This window comes from Notamacropus eugenii, chromosome 2 (genome assembly GCF_028372415.1).
Source record: "Notamacropus eugenii isolate mMacEug1 chromosome 2, mMacEug1.pri_v2, whole genome shotgun sequence".
In the NCBI taxonomy this organism is placed as follows: domain Eukaryota; kingdom Metazoa; phylum Chordata; class Mammalia; order Diprotodontia; family Macropodidae; genus Notamacropus; species Notamacropus eugenii.
Window position 1 is genome coordinate 289,914,123 of NC_092873.1, and position 19,103 is coordinate 289,933,225.

A 19,103-nucleotide genomic window follows, 5' to 3' on the forward strand; every position below is an offset into this window, starting at 1 on the left:
GTGACTTACAATATTGCAATTTCAACTGCTTACTAGACATCTTAATCTCAACATGTCCAAAACTTATCCCAGTATCTTTCCCCCAAGATACTCCACTCTCCTACTTTCCCTATTATTGTCAAGGATACCCCCTTCCAGTCTCCCAGGCTCACAACCTACATGCCATTGTAAACTTCTCACTCACCTTACTCCCCAGTCTGTTGCCAAGGCCTGTCAGTTTTACCGTCATGATATCTTATACACAGTCAGTTCTTTGACATTTGCAACCACCCCAGGACAGGCCCTCTCATGCCTGCTTTGTTACAATAGCTTGCTGGCTTTCTCCTCACTCCCATACATTCTCCACTCAGCCACCAAAGTTATCTTCCTAAAGTGCAAATATAACTCTGTTACTCCCCCTACTCAATAAACTCCAGTAGCTTCTTGTCACCTCTAAGATCAAATACAAAATCTTCTCCCCACCCCTGCCTTTCTGATCTTTATGCCTTACTCCTTACCCCTTACTATTCAATCTAGTGACACTGACCTCCTTGCTGTTCCTCAAACCAGAAACTCTTTCTCATTTCCGAGCATTTTCTCTCGATATCTCCCATGCCTCTCCTTGGCTTCCCTTGCTTCCTTCAATTCCTAGCTATAATCCCATCTTCTATAGTAAGCATTTCCTGGTTCCCCTTAATTCTAGTGCCTTCCCTCTATGACCTCTACTTTTTCCTGTATGTAGCTTATTTACAGAGTTGTTTGGTGTCTGCCATTAGACTTGTGAGCTCCTTGAGAATAGGAATTCTCTTTTGCTTGTCTTTGTATCCCTAGTGCTTAGCACAGGGTCTGGTACATAGTAGGTTCTTAACAAGTGTTTACTAAATGACATAGCATAGAGATTTAAGACCAGCTCCAATGAGCAGTTTCTAGAACCCATTTCTGGATAGAGCTGACAAGCGTTCAGTTAGCTGATACATGAAGTCATTTAGACAGGATCTCATTTGAATATACCCTAATTGGGTCCTCATGTTAATGTGGCTCAGTAACTGTAGTGTTTCATGTTCTATAACTTATTTAAAAGGGCAAGACTAGCCTTGAAAGTTAATTTGGCATATAATATGGCGCATAGTAGAACACCAGGAAGGGTTTCATGAGCTTTAGAGGCCTAACATGTTTGACACTAAGGTGTGTTAGGGCTGAGGTTCCCACCATGGATTGCTGATTATCTAAGGGCTAGCATTTCTATAGCGCTTTTAAGGTTTGCAAAGTGTTATCCTATTTGATCCTCACAACAACCCTCTGGGGGAGGTATTGTTATTATCTCCATTTTACAGATGAAGAAACAGGCAGATGTTAAGAGATTTACCCAAGGTCACACAGCTAGTGTCTGAATCTGAATTCTAATTTAGATCTTCTTGCCTCCCACGTCCAGTGCTCCATTAACTGTGTCACGTAGCTGCCTTCATGTCAATGACACAATTTGAAAGTCTAGGGTAGTCATTTCCAAAGTCAGTTCTCCACACACAGGAAGCATCTGGCTGGAGGATGAAACGTCTTATCAGTTGTTGTAGAGGTGAGAGATTGCACTCACGATCCTCTAAAATCATTTACAGCTCTTAATTTTCTATGATCTTATTTTCTTAGTGAGAGGAAAGGCCATCCATCACAAGAAACATTTAATAGTTAAACTGGGCTTGTTTCAGGTCAATGAAGAGGTAGTATCCAAAAATGGAGACTGGCAAAATTGATGGAGAAATGGGAGATTAGCACACCCTAACCCCCAATAAAATGAGTGTTCTTAGACATATCTCTTTTCCCTTACTTAGATTTTCTTGTTTTCCCTGAAAGTTAATTGTTTCCATAATAGCTAAAGGGACCTATCCTCAGCTTTGTCTAGCTTCATTCACCCATCTAAACTGGTAAGTGTATGTGTTCGTCCTTCGTTGCCAAAGAAGACCATGCCATCAGAGAAATAATGACATGCCTTGCACTTGACTTTGTTTTGAGTGAGGGAGGGCTGTGCAGGTCACCAGCCTCACTTCTCCTCCAGAACCATCTGAATCCAGTGACCAGATAGTCATCAGGATGACTGGAGATGACCCAGGATGAGGCTGTTGGGGTTAAGTGACTTGCCCAAGGTCACACAGTGTCAAGTGTCTGAGGTGAGATTTGAACTCAGGTTCTCCTGACTCCTGCACTGGTGCTCTATCCATTGCACTACCTAGCTGCCCCCAAACTGGTAAGTGAGCACAGGGGCAAAGCAGAATGTTTCACATGTGGTATTCTAATGGACTTTAGGTTAACCTTAAAGTCAGGGAAAGTACCCTAAACAGTCCTCTTCCTCCCCCATTCTCCCATGGCCCATGCTGGAGCCAGTCCCACTCTTGTTGGAGAGCAGCAGCCTAAAGTCTGGGTCCTGCAGACTTGAGTTGGTTTTGTTCATAAGATAATAGTTTTAAAGGTGGAAAGTACTGGAGTTCATCCTGTACATTTCCCCCTCCCACTCCTCCATTTTATAGGCAAGGAAAATGAGGCCCAGAAAGTGACTTGCTCACGATCATACAAAGTAACTGAGGAAAGGTTTGAATCCATGTCCTCAGACTCCAAAACCTCCTTTTCCTTTATCACCAACAGTTGAGACCTTTGCCAGGGAACAAATCTCCCTTGGAGTTCCCTTAACACTCTGACCAAAATCACAGCCAAGGTAGTGCTATCCCCCACGGAAGGAGCTGGCCATGGTGTAGGCATGTGGGTCCTACTCTCTAACCCCCATAGCTCAGATAATGAACCTTGTTGGAAAAGAAGGCAAACAATGCTGGGACCATAATGTAGGATTCATCGGAACCAACATTGTCCATCAACACAGACAACTAATAGGCTGTAGCTATTGGCATAAAGGAAAGTGCTGAACCATCAAATAATTCTTTCTGGAAGAAATGATTCTGAAAGGCCATGCTCTTCAATTCTACCCATCTGTGCTGAGATACTGAAGAGAGATGCCTAAAATAACAAGAACATTTTCCACCTTTATTCACATTCTCACAGGCTTTGTTTGTTAAAGGTTTGGACCTCTGGGTAAGAGCTGTTCTTTGTGCTTCTTGTACTGGATACTGAGAACAGTAATCCCTAAGGAAGGAGCAAAGCACCAGGTTCAGAATTTCTACGACAGAGAATACCCAGGAGAATCACAGCAGCTATGACCTAATCACTGCTCGGCTTGGTGCCCCCTTCCAGAAAACAAGGGGTTAGAGCCTTGGGATATTTTCTTGGGAAGGAAAAAGCTGGACCCTGTGAAAATCCCAAGGTACTAGCTCCAAGTACTGGCTTGAAACTGGTCTCAGCTGCCAAAGGTAACCTATCCTCAAACCTGACAACACTGATGTCCTGAGACCAAACCAGCTCTGGTTCAGGACAGAGTCCAAGTCCATTCCAGACAGAGCTGGGCTGCAGGATGAGTCACTCCTGGCTCCTACATTCCTTATTTCACAGTCTTTTCCTTTGGTTTCTTCTGTTTCTTCTGTTTCTCATATTCAGTGATTTTCTGTTGGAAGTACCCTGTGAATTCAAACATGTCTATCAGATAACACACTTAGGCCACATGAGCAGAAAATACCCACCCACCAACTCCCTACTCTGGGCACTTGTCTCTTAAATCTTTTCCAGGGAGTTCTTAATTCCATCACTTCTCCCTTCTCTCACTGAGGATGTACCTAAGGAACACTCAGATCCCTGGTTCCAATACAGATAGAGGGTCTGAGCCTTTGTCCAACTATAACCTGGGGTTCTGAAAATTCTGCCCAAGAACCAATTAATCAACAAGCATTTATTGAGGGCTTACTGTGTGTCTGGTACTGTAGTGAGTATTCAGGATACAAAGAAAGGCAAAAACATGGTCTCTGACCTCAAGCAAGTCAGACTCTAGAGGTGAGAAGAGGAAAGGGTTTGCAACACCAGAAGGACCACAGCAGGCAGTGAGTCTTATGGTGATTCTCAGCTTTGGCAGAATTTACTATGTGTTGGGCACTTTGCAAAGCACTAGCCCCCAGCCTCAAGGAACTTACATTCTAACAGAGAAGACAACCCATAAGAAGCTGTAAAGTAAGAGAGAGGGAAGAGAAGGTACCCAAGTTGGGCCTTGGTGTTGAAGTCCTAAAAGTTAGAAGCAGGGCCAATATAGAAATGGCTGACATGGGCCACTTTTCAAAATAGAAAGAATCAACCAGTAGGAGAAGTGAGCCATCAAGGCTAGCAAATAAGAATTGTTCCCCTAGCCCTAAATTATGAGAAGAAAGGAGGCCCTTTGCCTACTGATAAGTTGGTGGGACCTGTTCAAAAGGCCCAACCACAGAGCAGTTTCCAGATGTTTACTCCTAGAAAAGATTAGGCTTTGGGGGTGGAGCCAAGATGACAGAGTACAAGGACGGACCTGTAGAAGCTCTCCTGCCACAGCTCATAAAATGCCTGTAAAAAATAACTCTAAACAAATTCTAGAGCAGTAGAAGCCACAAAACCACGGAGTGAAAGAGATTTCCAACCCAAAACAGCCTGAAAGGCCAGCAGGAAAGGTCTTATTGCACCGGGATCAAAGGGGAGCACAGCACAGCCCTGGCCATGCAGTGCAGCATGGACAGGACCAGAGCAGGCTTCAGGGCACCATTGGCAGCAACTGCAGTTCTCAGATTACTCAACCCACAAATGCCAAAGACAGCTTCAAAGGATAGTGAGAAAGCTCTTTCACCTGGGTGAGAAGATAGTAGGGTCCTGCCCTAGCCCCAGCCCCAGGCAGCAGCAGCAGGAGGTGGCAGTGTCCATTTTTGGAACCCTCAGCCTAAAGACCCTGGGAGAATTTAGCAACTGATCTGAATCTCAGCCCTGAGTGGTGGTCCTGGGGTGAGGAGGAGCACTGGCTGGTGGAGGCTCTGGAGAGGGAATTCTACTCACAGATCTTAGACAGAAAAGTTTGTGGTTGCTCCTGGATCACAGCACAGACCAGGAAAGGGATAAACTCCTCTCCCTTGATTATGCCACCTTGAAGGAACTGAGAACTTACAGATCCTTAGAGTATACCCTCCTCTTGACAGACAAAGGACTCAAAAATTAAGTAACTGGCTGGGAAAATGTCCAAAAAAGGGGGGAAAAAATAAGACTATAGAAGATTACTTTCTTGGTGAACAGGTATTTTCTTCCATCCTTTCACATGAGGAAGAACAATGCATAACATCAGAGGAAGACATAAAAGACAAGGCTTCTGTGTCCAAAACCCCCAAAATAAATACACAATGGTCTCAAACCATGGAAGAGCTCAAAAAGGATTTTGAAAATCAGATAAGAGAGGTGGAGGAAACATTGGGAAGAAAAATGAGAGCAATGAAAGAAAATCATGAAAAGTGAGTCAACAGCTTGCTAAAGGAGACTCAAAAAAACGCTGAAGAAAATAATACCTTTAAAAATAGACTAACTTGAATGGCAAAAGAGGCCCAAAAAGCCAATGAGGAGAAGAATGCTTTAAAAAGAAGAATTATCCAAATGGAAAAGGAGGTTCAAAGGCTCACTGAAGAAAATAGTTCTTTAAAAATTAGAATGGAGCAGATGGAAGCTAATGACTTTATGAGAAACCAAGAAATTATAAAGCAAAACCAAAAGAATGAAAAAATTGAAGACTGTGAAATATCTCATTGGAAAAACAACTGACCTGGAAAATAGATCTAGGAAAGATAATTTAAAAATTACTGGTCTACCTGAAAGCCTGATAAAAAAAAAAAAAAGCCTAGACATTATCTTTCATGAAATTACCAAGAAAAACTGCCCTGATAGTCTAGAACCAGGGGGTTAAATAAATATTGAAAGAATCCATAGATCACCTCCTGAAAGAGATCTGAAAAGAAAAACTCCTATTAATATTGTAGCCAAATCCCAGAGTTCCCAGGTCAAGGAGAAAATATTGCAAGCAGTCAGAAAGAAACAATTTGAGTATTGTGGAAATACAATCAGGATAACACAAGATCTGGCAGCTTCTACACTGAAGGATCAAAGGCTTAGACTATGATATTCCAGAAGTCAAAGGAACTAGGATTAAAACCAAGAATCACCTACTCAGCAAAGCTGAGTATAATACTTCAGGGAAAAAATGGTCGTTTGAAGAAGCAGGGGGGCAGAGCCAAGATGGTGGAGTAGAAAGATGCATATACTCTTAGCCCTTCCCCCACAGCCCACAAAATACCTGTAAAAAATAACTCTCAACAAATTCTAGAGCAGCAAAAGCCACAGAATAGAAGAGTGAAAGAGGTTTCCAGCCAAAGGTAACCTGGAAGGCTGACAGGAAAGATCTATCCCATGGGATGCTGAACAGAGCAGAGCCCAGCCCTGGCCACACAGCACTGGGAGGAACAGGACCTGAACAGACCTCTGGGGCAGAATTCCCAGCAGGGAGGGTCCCAGATCCCTCAACCCACAAGCAACAAAAAAAGCTCCAAAGCTCAGTGTGGAAGGGCTTTCCCAGCAGGGCGAGAGAGGAGTGAGGTCCCTCCAGCACCGGCCCCAGGCTGAGGCAGAGGCGGCAGCAGCAGCAGCAGCAGCAGTTGACGGGTAGCTACAGTGGCCGTGGAAGCAACCTGGGTCCATTGTCCAGGCAGCTCAGCTTAAAGCCTATGGGGGAATTGAGCAGCTGATCTGAATCTCAGCCTTGAGCACAGTACTGGGGGTAGGAGAAGCACTAGGTCACTCCTCTTGACAAAGGATTCAGAAGTCAAGTAACTGGCTGGGGAAATGCCCCTGAAAAGGGTTAAAAAAAAAAAAAAAGATCATAGAAGGTTACTTTCTTGGTGAACAGGGGTCTCCTTCCATCCTTTCAGATAAGGAAGAACAAGGCATACTGTCAGATGAAGTCAAGGCTTCTACCTTTAGTACCTCCAAAATGAATATGAAATGGGTTCACATCATAGAAGAGCTTGAAAAGTGAGTCAGAAACTTGCTAAAGGAGAACCAAAAAAAAAAATGCTGAGGAAAATAACACCTTTAAAAAGAAGCTAACTCAATTGGAAAAAGAGGTCCAAAAAGCCAATGAGAAGGAGGCTTTAAAAAGCAGAATTAGCCAAATGGAAAAGAAGGTTCAAAAAGTCACTGAACAAAATAGTTCTTTAAAAGAGAGAGTAGAGTTCAGGGAAGCTAATGACTATGAGATAAACCAAAAAGTTACAAAACAAAACCAAAAGAATGAAAAAATAGAAGACGATGTGAATCATCTCATTGGAAAAACAACTGACCTGGAAAATAGATCCAGGAGGGACAATTTAAAAATTATAGGACTACCTGGAAGCCATGATCAAAAAAAGGGCCTAGACATTATCTTTCATGAAGTTATCAGGGAAAACTGCCCCAATATTCTAGAACCAGAGGGCAAAATAAATAGTGAAAGAATCCACAGATAACCTCCTGAAAGAGACCCAAAAAGAGAAATTTCTAGGAATATTATGGTCAAATTTCAGAGTTCCCAGGTCCAGGAGAAAATATTGCAAGCAGCTAGAAAGAAACAACTCGAGTATTGTGGAAATACAATCAGGATGACATAGGATCTAGCAGCTTCTACATTGAGAGATCAAAGGGTTTAGAATATGATATTGCAGAAGTCAAAGGAACTGGGATTAAAACTAAGAATCACCTACTCAGCAAAACTGAGTATAATACTTCAAGGGAATAAATGGTCATTCAATGATATAGAGGACTTTCAAGCATTCATAATGAAAAGACCAGAACTGAATAGACAATTTGACTTTCAAACGCAAGAGTCAAGAGAAGTAAGAAAAGGTAAATAGGAAAGAGAAATCATAAAGGACTTTTTAAAGCTGAACTGTTTACATTCCTACACAGAAAATAATATTTGTAACTCTTGAGACTTTTCTCAGCATTTGGGTAGGTGGAGGGCTTATACACACACACACACACACACACACACACACACACACACACATCTGGGTCTTGGATCAAACAACTGGATCATCTAAACCTACACTGGTGTTCACCTAGAGGTGCTCACCTGCATGCGGTGTCCTGCTCTTTTCTGCTTCCTGGATGAAAAGAGAGAACAGCTGTGTCTTCACAAATTTCTTCACAAACCTGCGGCTTGTTTTGGAGGACAGAGCCTTACAGAAGGCTCTTTCCTGGAAGTTGCCTTGCCCATCTGACCCCCGCTTGATGTAGGAGGCATAGTGACCCACAGTCCTGATGAAGAATTGCATGAAGGGACCAGAGACATGCTCATTGACCTGCTCCAAAGCTGCAAAGACACAGAGATCCTTTCAAGATAGAGTTGTTCAAGATAGGTCGTTTCTTCCAGAAGGAAGAAACAGGACTGTACAGAAGGCATGACAAGTGTGGTCTTCACTAAAGATAGAGCTCCTTTGAGTCTGAGGATTGCAAATTTAAGTGGGAGGTGTGGAGGGTGGGCCTGGGTTCCCTCTTTGGCCATTTGACAATGGGGAAGCAAGGACATCTGGCCCACAGGTTTTGTGGCCCTGATGAGGGTTTTATAAAGTGGAATGATGTTTCCCTCCAAGAGAGCCTGTCTCATGGTTGAGGGCCAGATTTCTCTTGGATACCCTCAGTCCTGGAGTGCTAAGTTGAGAAAGCAAAAAGGTGAATTGGTAGAAGGAGCTGGGATTCTTGGACTTACTCTGCAAGTCATTACTCCCCTGGGCAAGAGAAGACAAAATGTCATTCTGTAGCTTGGGGGGTAAGATATCCCCTTCATCTCCAACCTAGGAGAGAATTAAGAATTAGCTCAGAGGTCAAATTGGGTCAGGGGGAGAGGAGGGAATTGGGGGAGAAAGGGTGACAATAGAAGATAGGCAAGAGTGGGAAATCAAATCATACCTCTAAAAACACATTAGCTATGTGACTATGGGCAAATCACAACCTTTTATTTGCTCTAAAAAACTGTAACTACAGGTGAAAGCGAAATTGCCAATAAGCATGAATGAAAAAAGTCTCTGTACCATATAAAAAAGTTCCCTATACTGATGAAGTCACAGATCCAGACCCATCACCACTCCTAAAAAACAAATCTCTCCAAAAGAGTGGGAAAGAAGGAAAGAGAGAGAAAAGGAAGGAGAAAGGAAGGAAGGAAAGAAGGAAGGAAGGAAGGAAAAGAAGGAGGAAAGGAGGGGAGGATGAAGGGGTACAGATCTCTATTATCTCCACCTCCACAACATGCATCCAGGCCTGAGAGAGATCCTTTAGGCTCCATTTTGCATCTGAACCCAAAGAAGTCTAACCAAGTTCTCTCCTTCCTATAATTCTTTTGCTTATATTACTCATGTGGCACTTACTTTATATCAGTTATTGTACAAATCTCGTAAAGTTCCTGGAAAGCAGGAACTTTGTGTCTTTGAGACTTCTTCCTGTCCCCAGGATCTGGCAGAGTACCCTGCACACAGTCAGTGCCCAATCTAGGTGTGTTGAGTGCTCAAAGGAAGGGCACAGGGGTGATAAAGAGGGAGGGATAATGGGATAGGGGTATCTGACTCACTGATTTGATGAAGGTGCCTGCACACAGATCCACCAGCAAAACCTAAAACAAACAGGAAATTATCATCAAAGGGACTTAACCACTTCCAAATTCTCAGATGAGATCATATTTGTTAAATGTTTAGCACAGGAGCTGGCACATAGCAGGTACCATAAAAATGTTTCTCCCCCTTCCCCCATCCTTCCCCTTCCACCCCTGGGGCTGTGCCCACACCTCCAGTCCCAGGGAAACTTTAGCATTCTTCTGACAGAAACCAAGGGCAGACTTGAGGGCAGAAAGGACTCAGGCTTGAGAAGCTTTGCTTTTGTCTCTATTTCCAGGGCTTTGTATATAGTAGGTGTTTGACAAATACTTGTTCAATTGAATAATAAGGGCATTCCTCAAAGTCACTGCAAAAGCAAAGCCAGTTCATCTCCACCTCAATTCATTTATTCTGAATCAGTCACAATGAGAAATGCAGTTATGAGAGACTGTAGATACAAAAGGGAGAGAGAGGAATGGATGGATGGCAGAGAAAGCATACCTGGGGTACACCCGCTGGAGATAAAGGATAGGCAATGGAAAGATAATTAGAAAGCTGCCTGCCATCTGGGAGATGCCTAGTTTAACTACTCCTGCGAACTAGGTACTAATCTCAGTTGTTTCTGTGCCAATGAATGACTAAAGGTGCTGTAAATTTCTGCCCTGGGACAAAGTCCTTATTGCCCTCCCATAGGAACAGCCTTGTTTCACAGTACTCTCCCAATCTCTGTGATTTGTTTCCAGTCCTGGGATGGACACAGAGGACACAGACTTCCCTTAATTTTTGAAGACAATAGCCTGCCCTAGATAGATAAAATCTGCTATGTCCAGCTTCCTCGTTAACTTTGGTGAAGCTTGACTTACCCCATGACACAGAAACTGGGGAGGAGGTGAGACAGAGAGGAGGAGAAATGTTCCAGGAAAAGAAAAGAACGAATTAAGGATTGGCTTGGGATGATAATGACAATACCTGATAAAAGGCAAGGGGACTTGGTGAATAGAGGAGGGCTAGCCTTAGAGGAAGACCTGGGTTCAAATCCTACCTTTTGCTGTTTGACTCTGGGTCACTCACTTAACTTTTCAGTGCCTCAGGCAAATAACCTCAAAACTCTTAAATCAGAGTTAACAATCTGTATTGATGGGAAGTTTCCAACCTGGGAGTTCCGCAAACCAATAAATCTGACGTCCAGACCGAAAATAAACCAATTACTGTTTATGCAGTGCTTTATAGAGAGGCAGAATTACAAGAAGGGTAGAGAGACAATCTGAGAGTCAGGAAAGCCTGGATTCAAGTCTGGACCATTATATCCCTATTGTCTGACCCTGGGCAGGTCAGTGTGGCAGGTGGTTCTAAGATGCAGAGAGGGGCATTGGGGCCTGCAGTGTTCAGGGGTTCCCTACATCAATGAAATCACACTTCCACTCCCTAAGTCAACTATTATCACATTTTTTTCTAATAACCACTAGGTCAAGTTTGGGGTTCATAAACATTTGAATGGTCTTAAAAGTCTTTCTGTAGGAAAGCTTGACCTAGTTTGGGGGAACATTCCGTTGGGACACTCCCAGGTTATGCATTCTCTATGGATGTTATTTGTATATCACTTTGTCTGCAGGTTGTTTCTCCCATTAAAATGTCAGCTCCTTAGGGGCAGAAAACTGTCTTTTTTCTTTCTTTGTATCCCCAATGCTTGGCACAGTACCTAACATACAGTAGGCATTTAACAAATGCTTGTTGACTTGACTGCCTAACATTCTGATATGTGTGTGTTCGACCTTCGTTGCCAAAGAAGACCATGCCATCAGAGAAATGATGACATGACTTGCACTTGACTTTGTTTTGAGTGAGGGAGGGCTGTGCAGGTCACCAGCCTCACTTCTTCTCCAGAGCCATCTGAGTCCAGTGACCAGATATTCATCAGGATGACTGGAGATGACCCAGGATGAGGCAATTGGGTTAAGTGACTTGTCCAAGGTCACACAGCTAGTGAATGTTAAGTGTCTGAGGTGAGATTTGAACTCAGGTCCTCCTGACTCCTGGACTGGTGCTCTATACACTGCACCACCTAGTTGCCTAACATTCTGATATAGTCTTATTTTATATGCGGCTTCCTAAAAAAAAAAAAAAAATACATTCTATGAGGATGGAGGGATTCCTCCCCCTACTTGACTTGTTTTGCTGACACGTTCTGCAAAGTTGCCAGGAGTCTTGGCAGAGTGGTTGAAAATCTGCATGTATGTATATTGGGGAGTGGGAGGGGGGGAGGGAAGGAGAGAAGAGAAAAGGAATTGGGGGAGAGAGGGGTGGAAAAGTCACAGTTCCTGGATACCTTAGAGTTGAAGTCAGGAAATTTCAAAACCTCAGAAATGAGGACATTTTAACTGATTGCCCAACACATAGGGAGTTCTCCCCTACTTCCACCCTCGGGTCATGAGATCAAGGCTGTTCTCTAGATGAGAATTGTGGAATCCAAATAAGCAGAACAGAATTTGCATAGGGAGAGAGAAGGAAGAAAAGTAAGTGAATATGAGACCAACTTTCCAGCTATATGCTCTCTAGTAAATAATCCTAGGACAAGCTAAGTTTCAGAGGCGATTGGGGTCTTCTTCTATCTCAATCACTGGTTAAGTTTCTTCAGCTATAAAATGTGCCTCAGTTTAAATGGGGAGCCCCCTCTGCAGGGTTGGATCCATACCCATCCCAGTAACTTACTTGTAGGAAACTAAAGTTCTCTTATTCATGAAACATCTGCCTAGATAGGATGTTAGCCAGTATACACACAAAGAACATTGATTTAAGTTATAATAAAGTCCTCTGTAGAGAAACATTCTGACTTATCCTCAGTAGGAAAACTCTTTTTCTAGTGGGGAGGATAGTTAAAGGGTGGCATTTGTAAGAGACCTGACTAGTGTAGGGTTTCCCTCTGTGGTTATGGAAAAGAATCTATCTAACTAACACACAAGAGACTCAAATTCATGTCCTCATTAGCTTGCTTTCTAAACTAATTCAATTAGCCCACTCAGTGGCTCAGGTGATAATCATTCAAATTCTTAGGTTAGAAACCAACCCCAGATTTTTTAATGTGGGTCATTAGGGCAATTAATACACTCCAAGGTAGAAATCCTGATAGAGTTTGTACTGTAAAGACTTGGCCATTAGGGACCAGGAGTCAGTTTCAGGGGATATACCATAAAATGGGAGGACAGTCCCTTTTCCCTGGGTCAGGTCAGGGAATTCCCTTTCCCCAGGGCCAGGGTATGAGGCCCCTAGATGTGCTTGGTGGTGTTCCTTCACTCCATCATAAAGTGAAGTAGGGACACTTTGTAAGGAGGAAATCATACCTCTTCCATAGGGCTGTCCAGAACTTTCGGAATAAACCGTTTTTGAACTCCAACCATGAAAGGAGTAGGGGAGCAGACGGTGTCCAGAAGGGTCTCAGGGACCACTGGGATGTAGGTATGAGCCCAGCTGAAGGGGTAGAGCAACGCGACAGCAGCGTGGATACACTGGGACAGCGTGCTGGGGATGATAACATGGGAGGAGAAAGGGAATCAGTTTTAGAGTCAGGTGACCCACTTTCACCTATCTTGTTTGGACTTAGTTTCCTTATTTGTAAAATGAGAGAGTTAGACTACATCAAAGTTTCAACTTTTTCTAATGTCATGGTGAAGCCCATGGGTCCCTAATCAGAATGTTTTTAATCAAATACATAGGATTACAGAGGAAACCCATTATACTGAAATATAGTTATCTAAATATTTACAAAAAAGTTTGTGGATCCTGAACTAGACAATCTCTTATGATCCCTTGCAGTTCTAAATCCCATGTTCCCAAGCCCCAGTGTCATTGTTTTAACATGCTTAGTAATTGGTGGGGTCAAAGTTGAGGGGATAAGAGAAGAGCTAGATGGGAGACATATGGCATGTCTTCCTAAAGCCCTAAGTGGGAGCAGCTGCTGCCACTCACCAGAGCTGGGTGGAAGATTTGATCAAAAGGCCCCTGTCTAACCTTTCCTTCCCCCATCCCAGTTCATCATCAACCAAAGTCAGAAGTAGGCTGTGTAAAGCAGACTCTGGGGTCATGAAGTGCACCCACTCTACCTCCTTAACAGGGCATTATCTACTGTCATTCTCTGCTCCCTCTCCCCTTCTCCTTATTTTCTCCTTCTCTTTCTCTTTCCCCTAACCCTGTAACCTATGAAATCTACCAGCTAGAACTCTAGCTCCTTAAGCCCAGACCTAGGGTCAAGAATCTCAAACTGGTACCCAGAAGACCTTGGGAAACTCCCAAACTCCAGGAATACTCCACTCAACCCTTCCTAGATGGAAAGTCCCACAGAGGTGCCTTCCCCTCTCTTCCCACTAAAACCCTCTCTTAGAGCACTCACCACCTAAGTCACAGCACCTTTTCTCCCCCTATCCTTGCTCCCCACTAGCCTTCACTGATCTCTAGATCACAACTGCCAGTTGCTCCCAAGGTGGAGGCCAATGGGTAAGCAGGTAGAAAAGCCACTTCCATTTCTCGGCACTGCCCTGAAGCTTCCTGAGATAGAAGTCATGAAATACTCAGCAACTGGCCAAAGCCCAGCCTGACTAGGAAATCCCCTCCCTGATTCAACTTGGAAGATCCCGAAACCTGGGATGGAAAGGAAGATGGGAAATAGTGGGTTCTTTCCACAGAAGATTTTAGGGTCAAGCAGACACTGCCAGGAAGCTCTCCCTTATTCCTATGTCTAGTGAGGAGTTGAGGGAGAGGGAGAAAGGAAACAGGAAATGGGGAAGCATTGCTTAGCCACCCACCCCCGTTCTGTGCTCTGGTCAAATCCCAGAGCCGAGGTGGGGGCTGCACAGAGGAGCTGCCAGACACGTGTCTGGAGTTACTTTCACTTCCTGAACACAGGAAAAGGCAGAAGGTCCTGGCTCCAACCACTGCCAGGAATTCTTCCTACTTGTTCCTGTATATGGGCACTGGGGGTGGGAGAGGCCATTCTAAAGAAGATGATTCTGCCACATTCCCCAAAGATCAGCAAGGCATTTCCCCACCTCATTTTCCAGAATCACCCTTCAGTTTTCAGAACACTAGTCCCAGGGCCTCTCCATTAGCTTTTCTTTGGTACCTCCAGTTGGTGGTGCTCTCTCTTTTCAGTTAACCTGGTTTTACATTGATTTATGTGTGTGTGTGTTGTATCCTAAAGCCATCATCTCCTATCCCTAGTAGAATGGCATCTCTCTGAGGGCAAAGACTTTTATTTTTCATCTTTGCATCCTAGTACAGTGCTCTTTGTCTGTGATAAATACTTAATAAAATGCTGAACTGAATTAATTTTGTTCCACAACCTTTTTCCCCTCTTCCTCCAACACTAGAACCAAGGCTCTTGGCATAATCTGCCTATTTTCTCTCTTTTCTCTGGCATGAATTCAAGGTCCATTGACTTGTCACCTTTTCAAAAGGAAGAGGTCTTATCTATATATTTTTTTTTTCTTTTTGGTCTACATCCCTGTGGGGCCACCTAGAGTATTCAGAGCTATAGACAATGATTACAGTCTCAAATTCCATAGGGCTCCTTGTCCTTCTTTCCTAGCCATGTCCTCAGTTTCAAGTGCCCCTAGAATACAATTTCATCTGCCCCCACAGTAATTCATGGCACCTCTTTAATGACTGGATGCCTTTTTCAAGACTGGGGTAGGAGGTAAGTAGGAGGTAAGATCCTCTTGCCAAGGATCAGTGGATAGTAAGATTAGAAATGGGAGGCCTAATTAGGATATCCAAGATTGACAACTTTTTTCTTTCCCAAGATTAAAGTACCATTCTGGGGGCCTAGAGACATGGAGAGTTGGGGAGCAGGATCCTAGGAGAATGGTGTTTCTCCATGTTTCCTTTTGGAAAACTCCTCTCTAGTCCCTGAACCACAGGGAAGCCAGTTACCTCATAATGGATCTAGAAACAGCTGGGCCTACCTGAGATCCTCAGCCAGGAAGATGATTCTTCTCTCTAGGACTGTGGAGGCAAAGATTTGTAGGATTTGCTCATGACTCAGGCATCTCAATAGGGAGCGGAGATCCACATGTTCCAAGCGGGAGTCCAGGGGTCGTGTCAAGGAGATGAACTGCAAGGAGACACCAGAACATGGCCAGGTCACTATGGAGCTGGTCTTTGGGGATACAGGTTAGTTACCTCCCTCCAAGTCATGGTATCTTTGTGGAATATAGACTAGGAGAGAGAATCAGGAGGGTTGGTGAGGAAGATGTATGTGAGGAAGAGAGGAAGCCAGACAGAAGGACATGGGACAGAAAGATAAGAATGATAATAAGGGAAAGTAACATCCCACTTTGTGGCCTACACGATGCTAAGAAAATTAGCTTCAATCAGGGAGCATATTATATATCATACTTCTGAAAGTCTGAAGTCTTTGTGAGCTTGGGAGGATCAAAATACCTGATTCCATTTTGTGTTTGATGGTGTAGTGGATGGTGTCAGGGCTGGAGTCAGGAAGATTAACCTTCCCAAGCCTGAGTTCAAGTCTGGCTCCCGTATCTTTGCCAAAAAAACCCAAAATGGGGTCATGAAGAGTCGGACATGACTGAAAAATAACTGAACAAATTCTGCTACCAACTCTAGTCAATTCCTGGCTCCTCCTCAATTTTCCCATCTACCGAATGGGAACATCTAAATGATTGGAGGAAGAGATAAACAGAGACAGAATAAAGGGGGACACATCAGCCCAAATGATGCTGGCATGGGATGTTGGAACACTCTATTCTTTCTTAAATCAGGGTACCATCTCCACAGAGTACACATAGCTCACCTCAGTTCCAGAGTCAGGGATGAAGCTCTTGAGAGTGACTGTCTTCCCAGGGGCAGGGAAGGCAGACTCCCGAAGACCCTGCATGAATGGATAGATCACAGCCATGGAGATCTGATGCCGCTTTTCTACCTCATCCAGGATCTGTAGAAAAGATTCAAGATGGGTATGACTGGAAAACCCAAAGAAAGAAGTCAAAGCCTCCACCCCCTCCCCCAGGCATTATCTGATTTAACCCAATGCTTTGATATCTTTGGGACCCCTCACTGGTCCTCATTCCCCTTTCTAGGCCACCACACCAAAGATCCATGTATAGATTTCAGGGAATCTGTGTACTTAGATTGGAAAAAAAAATTACATCTTTTTCACTAGTCTCTGACTAAAATCAAGCAGTTCCCTTAATTATGTTTAATATTATTCTGACAAAGATTCCATAGGCTTCACTAGGCTGTCAGAAGGGTCCATGAGACAGAAATAGTTAAGAACCATTGAGCTAAACTAACCAGGCTTCTGTGTGAGATTTGGAATCTGAAGGACTAGATGTGAATTGCTTTTTATAAATGTACTTTTTTCTTTCATGCGAGAAAGTTCTGCTCTCCCTGCCATTAAAGTATTTATTCTGCAGCAAGTTAAGTCAACCTTGCTCATGACAAAGGCTCAGTGCCACCAGTAACACTGAAAGGGTGGAATTTTCAGTCCTTGCCTCAAGGGAATGACTACCTTGCTTAATTATTAATTAATAATTAGTTAATAAAATTAAATAAAATAATAATTAATTAAAATAATTATTTAATTATATTGAAAAGCAATTTCACATACATTGTAGATTGTGGAAAGAACCTGGAATGAGAGGATCTGGATTCAAATCCAGGTAATTTCCAGGTGACTGGGGCAAAGCCTCTAAGTTTTTCTGGGTCTTGCTTTCCTCCTCTGTAAAAGGAAGGGGTTGGACTAGAGGATTTCCAATTTCCCTTTGAGCCTTAAATCTGTTTTCCTTTGGTCTTGTTGGACCTTCTCCACATCCCTATGACATACAAAGGGCAGAGTGATTATTTATTTTTCATAGAAATGCAGCTTAGTATAATGGATAGTTCAACAGGTACTAGCTATGAGATACTGCATAATTCTCTTAACCCCTCTGTGCCTCTGCCTCTTCATCTGTAAAATGGGCATTATAAAAGCACTTACCTCACAGGGTTGTAAGGATCAGATAAGAATATTTATAAAGTTGACTGCAAAATTTGAATTCAATATGTGTGTGTGTGTGTGTGTGTGTGTGTGTGTGTGTGCACAAATGTGTGTAGAGATAGAGATATCTATTCAGGGTGGAGAGGGAGGGGGAGAGTCAAAGGATCTGAGTCTGAATATTGGATCTGGTATTTCTTACCTAGGGATGTGTTGCTTTCTACCTGATGAGTCCAAAGATTACATCAGACTAGATGACCACCGATGTTCTTTCTAATTCTAATAATAATAACAGGTAGCATTTGCATAGCATGTCAAAGTTTGCAAAACACTTGATAAATTTGATCCTCACAACAACCCTAGGAGGTAGGTGCTATTATTATCTTCATTTTACAGGAAACTGAGGCAGAGACAGGTTAAGTGACTTGTCCAGGGTCACACAGCTAGTAAGTGTCTGAGGCTGGATTTGAACTTAGGTTTTCTTGACTCCAACTCCAGCACTCTATCCACTGAGTCCCCTGGCTGCCTTTTAATTGATAACATTCTTAAGAAGAGATTAAGTGACTTGCCCTATGCCAGATAATTAGTGGGAGAACCAGGACAGGAATCCATGTTCCCTATTCCCAGGTCTGGTGCTATTGTGACCACATGGACCACATCACTCCTCTCTTCTATTCTAACTTCCACCTCTCCTTATCTGTAGTTTTGTTTTTTTTTTTTGGTTTGGTTTGTTTTTGTGTTTTTGTTTTGCAAGTGAGCAGGATGGAAGACAGGCTCTCTTGGCACCTTAACTGTATTTCTGAGCTCAGACTCTGGAGAGACAGTTCTAAGGAGGTTGAGGCTAGACAGGGAGGGCAGAAGGGCAAAGAACAGGAATAACAGGCCCAAAGCCCCAGCGAGGCAGCTGGGAAATCTCTGCTCCACCCCTACCTTGGAGAACAAGCCAAAGCAGCCGATGCAGCTGATGATACAGTACACCATCGGGAGTCGGGGGCCGGGGCCGACGGGCTGCAAAGACAGAAAGGCTCTTTTTCAGCTCAGGACCTTTTCCTACAACTCTCCCTAACTGAGGGCAATGGAGTCAGAGGTCTTGGTTCACAAAATAGGCAAAGGAGAAGAAATGGAGAAGGTGCTGGCTCAAGGATGGCAGTCACTATATGGTTATTGATTTGTTCATGGAAGTAAGATGGGAAGTGTTAAAGGTTACTTACTGCTGGGGAAATGTGTGTTCGTCCTTCGTTGCCAAAGAAGACCATGCCATCAGAGAAATGATGACATGACTTACACTTGATTGTTTTGAGTGAAGGAGGGCTGTGCAGGTCACCAGCCTCACTTCTCCTCCAGAGTCATCTGAATCCAGTGACCAGATATTCATCAGGATGACTGGAGGTGACCCAGGATGAGGCAATTGGGTTAAGTGACTTGCCCAAGGTCACACAGCTAGTGAGTGCCAAGTGTCTGAGGTGATATTTGAACTCAGGTCCTCCTGACTCCTGCACTGGGGCTCTATCCACTGTACCACCTAGCTGCCCCTTGCTGGGGAAATAGGAAAGGCAGAAAAGACTGACCTGGGAAGTGGGGCAAAATGACTAAAG

The 19,103-nt window shown here is 43.6% G+C and overlaps 1 protein-coding gene across 4 annotated transcripts in view; it reads right to left on the reverse strand.

The window, feature by feature from the left end:
• Positions 1-2,985: 2,985 nt before the first annotated feature.
• Positions 2,986-19,103, reverse strand: part of DENND2D (DENN domain containing 2D) — a 28,599-nt gene continuing 12,481 nt past the window's right edge. For all 4 annotated transcript variants that reach the window (XM_072644307.1, XM_072644308.1, XM_072644305.1 and 1 more), the window contains exons 5-12: positions 18,439-18,516; positions 16,327-16,467; positions 15,479-15,627; positions 12,863-13,040; positions 9,503-9,544; positions 8,648-8,732; positions 8,012-8,251; positions 2,986-3,534 (exon numbers count right to left, since the gene is read on the reverse strand). In XM_072644307.1, the coding sequence (XP_072500408.1) occupies positions 3,458-3,534; positions 8,012-8,251; positions 8,648-8,732; positions 9,503-9,544; positions 12,863-13,040; positions 15,479-15,627; positions 16,327-16,467; positions 18,439-18,516 (990 nt within the window). In that variant the 3' untranslated portion in view covers positions 2,986-3,457. The remainder of the gene's footprint in view (positions 3,535-8,011; positions 8,252-8,647; positions 8,733-9,502; positions 9,545-12,862; positions 13,041-15,478; positions 15,628-16,326; positions 16,468-18,438; positions 18,517-19,103) is intronic.